Consider the following 15,006-nt stretch of genomic DNA (forward strand, 5'->3'; position numbering starts at 1 on the left):
ATTCTTCAGTAAAAAGCCATCAGTTCTGGGCATCTACTGAATGGGTGGAAGTGGGGATAGAGTGTGTGTGTACTGGGAGTCATGCAGGCTAAAAGTCTCGCCTCTGGCAGCACTTCTGCAACACAACAAGGTTCCAAATGATACTGCCCTACTTACAGTCAAGTGGCTGGAGGAGGGACCCACAGTCACTAAATTGGCACTAGATTGTATGTTCACGCTGCAGTTCCTTAGAACAGTTCTAGGTTAGCACAAGTGTTAGTGCTTCTCTGCCACTACCATTGAAGGGGGAGGCAGACCAGATCAGAGAGGTCTTGGATAGCAAAAATATTCAAACTAAGTCAGTATCACTCTTCACTTCTGCAGCAGCCATATTCATTAGGCCAACCAGAACATCAAAAAACGGTGTGCAAGCTTTTAGGTTCTCCATACACCTATGGAAAACAGAGCAAATAGTAATCAGAGCAATGGGCAGTGGTGGGTGGTAACACTGTCCAGAGAATATTATATCATATAATAATCTAACAATTTAACCTTCCCCTCTCTCGTGTAAAGCATTGCTGAAATATGCATTTTATATGTATATTCTCCAACTTGTGGATTTTTTTGTGTCTTTTACGTTAACATTTTCACAAGTCTTGTAGCTTAGATAACAGCACCATATTTATGGCAGTATAGCCAAGAATATTTAGATTATTACTGAAGAAATAAAAGAGTCTTTCATTGCATCTAGATTTTAATAGAATAATAGTTGAATAAATGCAAGTATCAGGGCAAAGTTAGAAAGCAGTTTAAAGTATACTATAAAAGAAGTTCTGTAGCTGCTTTTAAGATGAATAAAAGATTCAGGATGTGCAGATTTGCAAACACAAGGCCACATTATGATGATATAACTGAAACAGGACAAGAACACTTGGGTGATTAGAGCAGTATAGTTTCTCAGATTGCAAATAACAAATTCCAGAAGGAATAGAACATAAGTATAATTATTTTGTGGTCTGGCATTACGGATGGGGTAGAAATCTGGTTTGGTTTGCATTTGAATGTGAACCGACCTAATTTGTATTTCCTGAAACAATATGCAATGACACAGCTATCCTTCACTTCCTATCCACTTACTTCTCCAAATGTTTCAATGCAGTTCTCCAACTCGAAAATATGTTTAAAATGTGTATATCCAGGGAAGGTGTACCCCAAAATGTATACATTTTATTAGTGAAAATAGCATACAAAATGCATTATATTAGGTGAAATTGCTTGCAAAAATGTGTATATTAGAAAAAGCGTTTACACCACATTTGGGCAAATGCATACAAATTTTTGTAACAGTGTTTTTTCCCTTTTTTAATGCAAACTGATGCAGAATTTTGGTGGTCTGAATTTAAGATGGGAAGAATGAGAAACTGACAGATTTCTCCATCACTATCCGGAATGTCAATTTTTTTTTAAAGAATAGCAAACTAATGAAACTTTTGAAAAGTGTTATACAGACCAGGAAACTGTGTAGCATGGTATAATTCAAAGGATGTTCACCAAACCCGAAGCAGTGGAAACGTCTGGGTTCTTTCACTGCTTCTTACATGGCCAACTCCATGGCTAAATGTAGAATGTGTCTCCAGATCATTGAGAATCACACAAGGGCTATGGGGCACACTCTTGCTGGCTTTCCTTGGGCTGCTAAAAAGAGCGAGCAATCCCTAAGTCAAGAGCCAAGTAAAAGGAAGTGAGGCATTCAGAAGAAATTTACCTCACATTCCATTACCTAATTCAGTTTCACATTCATACCAGACATTTAGAGCACAAGGCTTCCCAAAGAATCCTGGTAACTGTAGTTTACCCCTCACAGAGCAGCAATTCTCAACACTCTTCACAAAACTATAGGTCCCAAGAATCTTTGGGGAATAGTCATGTGCTTTAAACATATGTTGTGGATGTGACCAAAGTTGCTGCTTTTAAAAATTGTATTTCCCCCTAACTCAAGTGCTATTTGAACAAATGGCTGATATGTTCAGATTCTATTTTCCGACAACTAAAAAGAAATTCCAAATTTTGGAAGGCGAGTTTACATCTTTAAAAAAAGAGAACGCTTGCATTCAGCACATTTTATACCAAAGAGAAGCACTAAAAAATTAAGGCATTTATAGTTTGTTTGATAGTTTTTATAACACTTTTGAAATGGGTGTCATTTCACTTAATTATAAAACACAAAAGCATGCAAGAAATTAGATTGCAATTGCCATAACAGAGATTACAGTCTGTTATCTTGGAAAAACAAAGCTTCATCTTTTAGTTTAAACTTCAGATTTGGATCAGGTGTGATCTGGTCAGAAATAGTGGCATCATCTGTGTCAAATTCGATGCCTGACCCATATTCTTCTTCAATTTCATTTCCTGATCCATACTCATCTCCAGAAACTAGAAAGTGTTCAGGGTGGTCTTGAAATTTCTTCATTCTGAAAAATAGCCAAATAATAATAATAATAAAGTTATTCTAAACCTTGGATATAACTTTGAAATCCTCATTCTTCAAATTAAGCTTGGGAATGAACTGAACCAATTTAATGATGTTGAAATGAAGGATAGGACAGGGCCGGCCCAAGCCATTCTGGCACCTGAGGCAAAGCACAAAATGATGTGCTCCCTCCCCAGTAGGAAAGAAGTGGTGAGTGAAGATCTACATCGGCAACAAGGGGAGAATAAAGATCTACATCTGGATCTGTTGCCCCAGCGCATCCTGCCATTTGAGGCAGTCATCTGGCCTAGCCTCATGGGTGGGCCAACCCTGAGATTGGACCATTTACATCAGAAATATATGCTGTGTATCTAGGGATGAGTGCCCTTTTACAGCCAGACATCAGGGAGAGTCTGATGAGAGTCGTATTCTTCCAAGAAACTGAGAGGTGGACTCCAGGTGTTGTCGATTCTGATAGAAAGGTTGAGTAAATGTGAAAATGGAATTGATGAAACATAGACTTCGGAGGATTTGAGCTAAAATCTTAAGGGCAGAGCCCAAGCAACTTGGCAGAGTTGCTGTAATAAATGAGAGGCATGGTTGCTTCATTGTTTACATATACAGCCCCGCCAAGGGACGCGGGTGGCGCTGTGGGTTAAACCACAGAGCCTAGGGCTTGCCGATCAGAAGGTTGGTGGTTCAAATCCCCGTGACGGGGTGAGCTCCCATTGCTCGGTCCCTGCTCCTGCCAACCTAGCAGTTCAAAAGCACGTCAAAGTGCAAGTAGATAAATAGGTACCGTTCTGGTGGGAAGGTAAACGGCGTTTCCGTGCACTGCTCTGGTTCGCCAGAAGTGGCTTAGTCACGCTGGCCACATGACCCAGAAGCTGTATGCCTGCTCCCTCGGCCAATAAAGCGAGATGAGTGCCGCAACCCCAGAGTCGGCCATGACTAGACCTAATGGTCAGGGGTCTTTACAGCCCCACCAATGTGTAGATAAAGTATGAGCAGAATGTAGATCGGGATCTACTGAAAGATTGCTGGGTGGTTTGCAGTATATCAGCTAGAGTTTGACTTCCAGTCGTCCAAACATAGCAACAACTAAAAGCAACCTCCCCCCTCCATACTCTAAGTTGGGCTGTTGGAACAAAGCTGGGGGAAACTAGGGTTTTTTGTCCTAGGCTGAGCATGCACCCAGAGGCAACCTTTATTCCTTGCATATAACATCCAATACACTGTGCTGCACCTCTGTTTAGTTGACCTCAGGCTTCTAAAATTAAGCAGATTAAGCAGATCCTACAAGTCTAATGCCTGCCCATCCCTAGTAGATATGATGTATCTCCCTATATGAGCCTTCCCAGGCTTTGAGATCTTGAGGAAGACTTTCTCTTAGTCCCTTCCCAGGCACGTTTGGTGAAAACAAGAGAGGGCCTTCTCAGTGGCTGCTTCCAGATTGTGGAACTCTCTTTCACGGGTGGCTAAGTTGGCAGCCTCTCTGCTTTCCTTTCACTGGTAGGCAAAGGGTTTTATGTTCAGACAAACCTTTGGCCACTAACTGGCTGTGGTTAGGCAGGGTGGGTGTTGAATATTCTTTTTGTGTTTGTGTTTGCTTTAAAATACGGTAGCTATAGTATTTTCAGTGCTATGCTTAATATGACTACTTGTTTTTATTTATTTTCTTAAAATATTTATATTGATTGTATATTTTTAGCTGTATCTGTTTTCGTTCATGTTGTGAGTCACCTTTGCTCCTATAATGGGAGAAAGGCAGGATATAAAGAAATAAAATAGATGGTGTTTTGCAGAGCTTTATTAGCAAAGAATAGGTCCCCACTCCACACACACCTCTGTGAAAGGAGCTTGGAAAAGAAAGCAGAGGGTAATCTGTCAGGCTGCTGTAAAATGCACAGGAACCCTGTCGGGGGAAAAGGAGCAGCAATTCTATTTGCCTGTGGTTTTTTTTTTAATCCAAGTAATGGGGATGCAGATGTATAGTGGTTAAATGAAAAATATTTCATGGCATCAGTACAGCTGCCTAAAATCTATTGCATTTTGCATCATCATCCTGTAAACACTGCTTAGTTAACATTGCTTAGTGAAAACTCATAATAAGTACTAAAGACAAAAGTTTGGTTTTTTTTCCTTACAGCATTGGATCAGCCATGGGAGGGAGGATCATGTTAGCACTTCCATCAGGAATCACAAAGCTTAGCCCTCGCTCTTCAATGCAATTTGCAGAACCGGCACCAGGTCTGCACCTGACCCACGCATAGTGGCCGGACTGAACAGGAGCCCCTGGTGAAAAGGTACCTTTGTTAGAATCAGCCCTTAACAATTAAATATCAACAGATAACCCTGCATTAAATACTAATACAGACTCCACACATTTAATGCAATCACTGTACTTTATGGAAAACAGAACAGAAAATTCAATATTCAAGTTCCAAACAGGGTTGTCTTTTGCCAAGGTCTGAAGGTTAGCAACCTACTCTGGATGAGTAGCTTCTCACAAATATCACTTCATGGGAAAACCATCAGTAGTTTCATTTTAAAATAGGCACCTCTGAACATATATGCACAGTAACATTTAAAAATATGGAGGCTACGAGTGAGGGAGTAACCAAAGCAGAGTTGGTGGCTGATGGAAGACACAGAGAGATCAGCCTTAAAATTCCATAGCCTCTTCCTCAGTATATTCGAATTGGCAGGTACAATCTCATACTTACCAGTTTGAAAATAATCTTAGTAAGCTGGGCCTGAATACAGAATACAGTCAAATCTCGGTTGCCGAACATAATCCATTCCGGAAGCCCATTCGGCTTCCAAAATGTTCGACAACTGAGGCGTGGCGTCCGATTGGCTGCAAGAGCCTCCTGCGCTCAAGCAGAAGCCGCTTCGGACATTCGGCTTCTGAGAAACATTTGAAAACCGAAGCATTTACTTCTGGGTTTTCGGTGTTCGGAAGCCAAAATGTTCCAAAATGGAACAACAGGTATATTAATACAAAGGATAGGAAAGTGGTTTGGATAAAGGCAATAAGAATAGATTAAATCCGCATAAAGGCCTGTTTACCACTTGTGATAAATAGTTACTGCAGATGTTTCCTAGATACTTTCTGACTTTAACTCCTTCCTTTTTAGCTTAACCACATTCCAGTGCAGGCCTCCCCCCAACCCAAAGATCAAAGAAGCAGAAAGAAGCATTTCAATTTGCGGAATTAAACTTTCATCCTGTTCTTTAATAGTATTAACTGATTACATAGCAAGCTTCATAGTTGTGTCCATCCTTTGTTGCTTTTTAACTTAAGTTAAAGTTATGGCAGTGTCTTTCCTGTTATACTTGCTTTAAAATTTGCCTAAGTTATTTTCCTAGCCTTCTGAAAAGCACAGACTGGTTTTATTAAGGAATTTTTTTTTGGGGGGGTAGCTATTGAAAGTTGTTTCCTGTTGACACTTTTGGATTGCTATCTTTAGCCTGTGTATAGTAATTTCAAACAGCATTTTATTTGAGCTATTAAAAAAAAGTGCCATAGGCAGCAGTTTAACAAGGAGATAAACAATCGTGAAAACTGTTTTTCATCAGCCCTTCTTTTGCTCAAACAGCAGCCAGTTTTTAAATCTAGGAGTGTTATAAAAGCGGCTTGTGTGTATGGCATGCTGCCTGCCATTCAAAAGGAAGGGAAGAATCAAAACATCCGCTGGGCTAGTGCCCTTATGTAAACCAACTCAGTTCTTTGGATGCCAGAGCTAGGAATGTGGAAGAAATTCACATTAAAGGCAAATGTACCTAATTCAACCTTTCCAAAACAATACATGAACTGAAAACACAGGCATCCTTCAAAGATCACACTTTCCTGAATTGATTCTCCAATCAAGCAATGTGTTGAAAAGAAAAAAGAAAAAAGAAAAAAGACATATACTGTACTGGACTGGGGTTTGTTGTTGTTTAGTCGTTTAGTCATGTAAAGTGTGCATTAAAAAGTATATATTGATGAAAATATCATACAATAATTTACAGAGAGAGATGCTTTTCAAAAAGGTGTATATTACGCAAAATTGCATGCACAATGGTGTCAAATTAGGAGAAATTCACACTAAAATGCTGGTGAATTTTCAGTAGGACAATTTCTCCCACAAACGGATGTGGAAATGTGGAGAATTGAATTCATGATGAGGGAAATGAGAAACAGAGAATAAACTGAATTTGACAGATTTAGCCATTTCTATGGAGAGCTTAAGGGTTTGAATACAAAGAGGGCATATTGCCATCTATGCTTACTGTGAAACGCCAAAAGATGAGCCACAGTTCGACATGTGGCACTATGTTATTATCCCAAGGAAACCTGAAAATGAGAGGTCTCACAAGTCAGACCTTCAGCATAATAATGCAGTGTAAAGTGCTCATTGTTCAGGACATCTTCCAGAACATGGTACTTTGCAATACTCTATTCCATTCTGCACCATTTCCATTTCCTCTCCCTGCTAAAAGTCAGCTAGTCAGCCGGTGTTCTGTGCCTACAGAGCATGCTCAGTCATCAGTCAGTCATTTGTGAGGGATCCACCCTTAGGGATTTTTAAATCTGAAGATTTTGGGGGTTTTTTTTATTTCTGCCAACCTTAAGGTGCCCCTAAGTGCTGATACCTCCCCTCTTGTGTGTGGATGGTGCCCCGTTGGCTACATAAGCACCATCAGTCATAGAATGGGTTTGCTATACATCTACATTATACACTTAGGGCACATGGCTTCTCCCAAAGAATCCTGGAAACTAGAGTTTACCCCCCCCCACTGAGCTACAATTCCCAGCACCCTGAGAACTACAGTTCCCAGGGATCTTTGGGGGAGGCCATGTGCTTTAAATGTATGGTGAGGGGGAGGATAAATACGTCCAGATCGTTGGGCTGTGAATTGCATTTCTTTTTAGCTGTTCATGTATCCTGTGTGGTAACTCCTGAGGTACAGAGCCCTCAATTTCTTCACACTTACACAAATTTCCTCTTGTACCAGAAGACAACCTGAAGCCCTAACAGAGGAAGCTGAATGCCTTTTCAAACAGCTTGTTTTTTTCTTTCATACCACACACCAATCAAACAAAATCAACAAGGCGCCTAGAAATTGGCTGAGAGAAAAACATTGTCTACATTTTCCAGTCGAGGGTAGTATACTAACGCATCCTGTCAGCGCAAACTTTCCATTTCTACAACAGAATTTCCCCTTCTCTCATTCCTTCCAATGGTGCCCCCCAAATCTGGTGCAGGTGGTTAGTGGGACCCCTCTTTTAGGGGGTACATGGGGGATCAGAAGGGAGAACATTCCATTACACAAGCAGAAATCCTTGTGCTGATGGACCAAACACAGGGTTGGATTCCACCCTAACTCTATAACAATAGGTTACTAGAAACAGCTCAGAGGACTTAAAAAATGAGTATGTGGAACTGACAGTTTAATCCTTAATAAGTTTGCTTGGGTTAAGTCCCTTTATGGTTGCAGCCTTAGGGTTGAGAGTAAGCCCCATTAAACTCAGAGGGACTTGTTTTCTGAATAGACCTGCATAGAATTGGGTTCCCTGGTGCATATTTGGTTATTGTAATATAGAGAACATAGGTGAAACACACCTAAGGTAATATTTGATTTATAAAGTAATAATAAGATATCATTTTTAATTATTATTTTCTATAACTTACCAAATACAGCAAATTTTAAACCCATAAGTCCAAACGTACTTGGTATGGTGACTCATCCATTTACTGTCACATGAATTTTGGGTCTTAGGTATTTGGCAGCTATCAGTTTCATGTATTTTACTGCAATATCACCTAATTGGGGGAATCTTCCTGCACATCAGAGGGGAACTGTAATAGTCACTCAAAACAACTCCCTGTATGACCACTTTGTGGTGAACCGTCACCACATCTGTTGCCAACCAGTAGAGAACATTTCCCAAGTGTTCAAATGTAAGACTTGAGGCTTTCCCATGATTGGTTACAAGTTGTAAGTGGCATTCATCATACTCGTTGAGGATTCTAAAGCCCACTTGCACAGGCCTCACAACCCACAGCCTGGGAAACGTTGCTTTAAATTACAGTTGTACCTTGGTTCTCAAATTTATTCCGTTCAACTCCAGAAACGGTTCGAAAACAAAGGCAAGCCGCGTAAGCAGCATCAGACATTCGGCTTCCAAAAAACGTTCTCAAATCGGAACACTCACTTCCGGGTTTGTGACGTTCGGGAGCTGCTTTGTTCGACAACTAAGGCGTTGAACTACCAAGGTACCACTGTACCATCAACCATTTGAAAATTATAATAGCATTTTAAAGTAAGGGTGGAAACGATTAAGCTTTACTTATGAAACTTATTTCCAAATATATGTGTCTTATTCTGCTACCTTTACAGAGATTGGAACTTGTTGATGTTGAAAGTATTTCTTATGATTACTTTATAGCCGAATTATAATAGGTTCCACGTTCCTAATGACTAGCTGCTGCATAACAAAAGTGCAAGTACAGCAGCTTTCCCAGCTAGTACGCCAAATGCATTTTCCAGGTGCTCGAACCATAATATATTGTTGTGAAAAATGGAATTCCCTTCACTGATAAATGCACATAGGCACACAGCTCATATAGCTGTTGCAACTGTAAGGTGCTGGGTAGAGGATGGTTGAACTTTTTAGCGTCTGTGATATCACTGGAAACAAGTGACACACTTCCCCCCACAGACCATACCAATGTCATTCAGTGACCATATTCCCCCCCTCCCCATATATACGTGCTCCCTAACTGCACTACTCACGCATAGGAGAGCACATCATGCCTACTGAAAACAAAACAAGGAGTATTGAGCATTAAGAAGGCAACCTTTTCCTTTTTTTTAGCAATGCCCAGTAACTCAGTCAGCCTTCTTTAGGTCGCTTTTATTTTCCTTCCCCCTGCCCTTTCTAATTTAAGTCTTTAGAGGCAGTGTGCTCCTGTGTTTGTGGAGCAGGAGCAGACACCTCTCCTTTTTCAAAAGAATAAAAGCAGCACATCAGGGTAGCCACCCATGCAAAGAAATTGTTCTGCTGTAGCACGGCTACCTCCACATTCATATGTGGGGTTGGAGTAACACATGACTGGTGTTGTATATAATGCTAATCTTAAAATCTACATGAGAAGGACATGGAGCAGCTCTGTTTTACACAGCAATCCTCTGCACAGTTACTTGGGAGTTAAGTCCCATTGAATTCAGTAGGACTTGTTTCCGAGTAGACAGGTGTAGGATTGCACAACTAACTAGCCTTGTTTTTCCTATATATCAGGCTGCGTAGCACAACAAGATTACAGAAAAAGAAAAAAAGAGAAAACAGCCACTTGCAGTTTTACCTTGTACTGTGCATCCCATAAAGAGGATTACACAAAGCGCCACGAAAATCCTCCCGTTATGTCTGACAAGCACCTGCATTCTGGCCTGCATGCCTCCGTTATCCTCCAACTGTCACTGCTACTTTGCAAATGCAACAGGGCAAGGAGAGTGATTTGCCTTTACAAAAGGTTTCCAAAACCTCAAACCCAACCCATGACTTGCGTCACAACTTCCTGAGCACAGAAAAGTGACGCATCTAACATCAAAACCTGGAGCCCTAATTCTACAGCTCTCAAACCACTCGGCACAAGAAGGAAGTTGCCCAAACAAGACTGACAGGTTACAGCGCAATCCAGTGCATGGCTACCCAGAAGTAAAGTCCCACCAAATTCAGCTGGAGTTACTCCAAAGTAACTGGATTGCAGGCTTCATTCTAATAAAACTTACAGGGGTTTTTTAGCATTAAGGATTGCAGCCTTAAAAAAATAATTTTCAGAATCTATGCACACAGCAAGTCAATACAATATAGAGTAGTTAAGGGTGCAGTTTTATAATGATAAGGGTATCTACCGACCAGTTTGATACCAACCCAAATGCTTTTTTAAATAACTTAAAAATAATTATAGTATTATATTTAAATAATACCAAATAACAATATTGTTTTAAATGACTATATACCATAACTATTGTATAATATAGCTATAATAAATAATACTAAATATTAGTATCTTGTTGCTTGTTTTAAATATTGTAAGCGGCTACAAGAGTTTCAGATGTTGGTTGGTTTAAAGAAAGAAAGAAATATTTTAAAATCCTTCTCTCTCTTTTCTGAGCAGTAGTTATTTCTTACTTCTTGCATAGACAAGAAGGTGCTGTTAGAATCTCAGTAGGTTGGTAAGTTTAAAAGTAGAGAAGTAAAATAGGAAAAATTACTTCCCTGGGTGGCAGTCAATGCTAATTACAGTCCTGTTATCTGCGGAGCTCCGAAGCCTGCTTGCTAAGCCGTCGCCATCTTGGAACCAACCTCCCCCCCCCCCCGTTATTTCTTACTAAAACTTCCTAGGGTTGGTTTCCTTCACAGGGGAGAGTGTATCTTTTCAGTAATTTAATCTGCAATCCAATAAACACTTACCTGAGAGTAAGTCCCATTAAAGTCAATAGAGCCTGCTTCTGAACAGAAATATATAGTATTGCACTATTTACTGCACTGTCCATGGGGCAGACACACCTAACCAAAGTTCCAAGAAGCAGCTCAGGCCATATTGGCACCATACGGATCTTATTACTTTAGTTTTCCAGGTTAGTGTCATGGGTCCTGTGGCATTAACTGGGGCAGGATGTAGCAGAGAAGGAGAAGGATACAGAGTTCAGAGATGGGGAGAGGCCAAGCAGTGAGTTGATTGATTGACCCCTTTGTTACTGGACATCAGAGATGGGGGGTGGAAACTATCTAGGTAAGTCAATCTTACCCAACCCCTTGAGAGTGAAGTTCCCATGGTAACCAAGGAGGCTGCTGGCCAATGAATAGGGCCCACTGAATCAGAGGCAGAAGTTGAGTTGGAGAAACCAACTCAGGCCCCATTGTCAAAGATGTGCCAATGATTGTGTTGGTGTGAACAGACCCAGCACAACCACAGGAGTGCTTGCTTGCAAGTGTAGTCTTTTTTGCCTGGGACAAGAACCATGCAAATTACTCGTCCTGCCCCACTTCAAAAGTTGAGCAGGAGGAACATGTCAAATGTTGAGATAATATCTTAGCTGCTGCCTAGTCATGAATCTTAGAAGCTTATAGACTTTTGAATCAGGTGTCCTGCACTTTGAACTAATACTGATACCATATACTGATTTCTTGAATAAAGCTCTCTGGTTTCCCTGAGCTGAGAGTCCAGGTACTGTGTCTGAGGGGGAGAGCCAGCACAGTTGTAATGCCAGCTCATCTGTCCCGCTTTCAAATGTTCCTGTTACATTGTGGAACTGTGACTATTTAATGGCTATATGACCATGTCACTAAATTATATATGACACTAAATTTCATTCACACTGGTGGACTTGGTGTGACGTCATCATACACCACTCCCCACCCTTTAAGCACATGTACATATGGTTTGTTTCCCCATTATTCACCAACAAAAACAGTGGGAAAGAGCAGAAAACCAGGATACGGCCCCCAGTTCCATCCCACAATTTTCTGGTGTTATCGGGGTTGCCAATGGAGTTTTGTCTGGAAGCAATTAAAACAGAGCGTTAGACATGCACTAGATCCCACATTTATAGAAGTGGTGTTTACATTGTGTAAAAGATCACATAAGACGGGAAAATTATTAGGTAAGGAAACACTGGGAAAACAGAATGCAGTACTAACACTGCTTGCGGGAGTGGGGAATCCAATGATTGCGCGGGGAAACTGTTCATTAAGTCTGACAATACCCATGTTTGGTTGCATTTATTTATTTCATAAAATTTATATGCTGCTTGATTGTAGAAAAACCCCCTCAAAGTGGTGTATAAAGCTATTTGTCCCCTCACAGATACTTTTAGCTTTTTAGAGAGCATCAGAAGCACATAGTAATTTCAGTCATTCTTTCTGCAGCAAATCAAATGATCTGCACAAACTTCTTGCCAAATAGCTGATAAGATGAACTGGAACATTCTTTATGTAGGGTGGGGGTTAAAGCCAGACCAAGCCATTATTAGAAACCGTAGCAACTCTTTGGCAAGCCACAAGGAACATGTGAATGGGAGCAACCATTTATTTCAATAGTTTTCTCTGTGATCAATACCTTCCCATCTCCCCTCCTTCTTTTCAAACTTTCCCAGTAAAGATTAAGAGATTAAACTCTAAGGAGAGTGAAGGGATAGCTGGATAGCTCAGTTGGTAGAACATGAGACTTTTAATCTCAGGGTCATGGGTTCAATCCCCATGGTGGGTGAAAGATTCTTGCATTGTAGGGCATTGGACTACATGACCATTGTGGTCCCTTCCAACTCTATGATTCTATTATGCTTTTGCACACCAAGCAATTTCACATTTATCTGGATTCCTAAACATTTTAACATGCATCATGGTCAAAACCTCTAACAAGTGGCGTTAATACCAAGCAGATACACCTCAAGGAAATGGCAGGCCATACATTCAGCAGTTAAGAGTGCCTGCTGTTTCCTATTTTTATGGTGTTCTTTCGTGTTACAACACGATAATCAGCCTAAGTGGGTAGCTAGTTTGATGGAATCACTTTGTGGCTGAGCACTTAGGACACAATCTACTGCAACTTCCTTTGTGTCACAGAAAGTGTTTTAACTATATCACTATCAAACTTTCCATGGAAGCTTTTGAAATGACTGAAGAAATAAAATCTGCACAGAACTTTCCCACCAATAATAAGCTGGTTACTCCAATCAAACAATGTCCGCTGCCTCAAACCCTCGAGAGCCGCTGTCCACCAGTGTAGACAGTATTGAACAAGACTAACAGTCTTTCACATTGATTCTGAGGACAGGAACATTCCCAAGGAGATGGGAACAGTTGAAATCCTCTGTGTTCCATTACAGCATGTGGAAATGTGAGTGATATTCTGGGCCAGTATGAGGTCACACAACAAATTCACAGCTACCTCCATATTCCATCTCATATATTCTATCCCACGTACACTTAATACAAATAGGTGGGTGCCAGGAATCTTCCCCCGTGAGGTACTGAAGACCTTAAAGCATTGGCTGAATAGGAACCAACAAATGGAGAAGCAATGCTGAGAATAGAGGAAGCCAGGGTTCAAAATGGAGTGGGCATGCTGTGGACATTGTGGTTGGTCAGAGAGAATGGCACAAAATCATGACCACATAGGAAGCTGCTACCTGTGTATGACTATGAATTCCACTATTACCTACTCTTAAGGTGCTTCCATATGGAGGCTTTATATTGTGAATGGGTCATAAAGATCTGGTTTTTCTGTCTCTGTACATTCAACACTTTAGCTTGCAGTTTCCTGTTTTTTCCTGAATATTCATTGCTACTCTGCTTCTGGCAGTCATTCACAATAGTGAGCAGAATTTGACAGACTGGGTTGTCCTCCCCTCAGTCAGTGCCCAGATCTACAGTGCCCAGATTGCTTTGAGGAGAGAAATATGCTTCAAATGTGCTTTAAATGTATAGTGTGCACACAACTTTAAACAAGTCCCATTGTTTAAAAACTCGGCCCCCTTTTTCTATTTAGCCATTAATTCTCAACATAGATGTAAGCAGCCAAATGAGGGAAACAAAACAAGGCTTTTAAAATAACAACAACAACAACAACAGCAACAATCAGAATGGCATGTTTGAGGGCAGTGATAAAGTTATGATGATGTCTTCAATAAATTTAATGTCACAGGAAATGCATCAGGAATTACACTTATGTAGGTGCTCTCAGTGATAGGATGCAAAACTGCAGCATGGGGTTGTATGCCCATGTACAAAGGGTAGATGAACATAATCTTGACAGAAAGGCAAATGAGAGAGAAAACGATTAAGAAGCCATTAGAGAGACTGTTCATAAGGAGGCAGAGCTGCAAGTACATCAGAACAGAAGAGAAGCATGACATGAGCACAACTGCACTCTCCCCACTTGTGACCCCCAGCAACCATATACTGTCTGGCAGTGAAAGGAGAACATCAGTCATCGATAGTAGCCATTGACGGCCCTATTCTCAATAAAGGTTCTAGCAAGGTTAGAGAAGGTTGCCAACCAATCTACGGTCATTTTCACATGAGACGCTAAGCGCCAAACTGTACGTTATGCATAAACTTGTGTAATAAGTAGCTCTTACTTCACAGGAAAAGCCACCTCAGGAGGAGGTGAGTGGGAACAGAGAAGTGGCAGGGGGCTTTCCCACTCATTCTTTTGTTACCCCAAATTCTCTCTCTCTCTCTCTCTCTCTCTCTCTCTCTCTCTCTCTCTCTCACACACACACACACACACACACACACTGTGTATCTGAAGAAGTGTGCATGCACACGAAAGCTCATACCAAGAACTAACTTAGTTGGTCTTTAAGGTGCTACTGGAAGGAATTTTGTTTTGTTTTGACTATGGCAGACCAACACGGCTACCTATCTGTAACACACACACACAGTATCTTTTACAGCATCAGTTTCAGAGCTTTTATGGCACAAGACTTCAATCCTAAACAATCGAGTAGTATCTTGTCATTTGGCTCTAAAAAGGGCTTCCAGATGTCTTGTGCTT

General features: G+C 40.8%; 1 protein-coding gene across 1 annotated transcript; it reads right to left on the reverse strand.

The window, feature by feature from the left end:
* Positions 1–715: 715 nt before the first annotated feature.
* SRGN (serglycin) lies at positions 716–10,239 on the reverse strand. The gene is made up of 3 exons (XM_028729451.2): positions 9,805–10,239; positions 4,597–4,744; positions 716–2,450 (listed from the first exon to the last, which is right to left on the reverse strand). Exons 1-3 carry the CDS (start codon positions 9,893–9,895, stop codon positions 2,246–2,248), a joined length of 444 nt encoding a protein of 147 aa, XP_028585284.2. The 5' UTR covers positions 9,896–10,239; the 3' UTR covers positions 716–2,245.
* Positions 10,240–15,006: the final 4,767 nt, after the last annotated feature.

The sequence above is a fragment of the Podarcis muralis genome, chromosome 6 (genome assembly GCF_964188315.1).
Source record: "Podarcis muralis chromosome 6, rPodMur119.hap1.1, whole genome shotgun sequence".
In the NCBI taxonomy this organism is placed as follows: Eukaryota; Metazoa; Chordata; class Lepidosauria; order Squamata; family Lacertidae; genus Podarcis; species Podarcis muralis.

What these genes read in the sequence shown, in the direction of transcription:
- SRGN (XM_028729451.2), bottom strand. Translation starts at nt 9,895, where the DNA reads ATGCAGGCCAGAATGCAGGTGCTTGTCAGACATAACGGGAGGATTTTC. An exon ending in TATGGGATGCACAGTACAAG is followed by an intron (nt 4,745 to 9,804) that starts GTAAAACTGCAA and finishes CCTTTTCACCAG; the next exon opens with GGGCTCCTGTTCAGTCCGGC. An exon ending in CCCATGGCTGATCCAATGCT is followed by an intron (nt 2,451 to 4,596) that starts GTAAGGAAAAAA and finishes GCTATTTTTCAG; the next exon opens with AATGAAGAAATTTCAAGACC.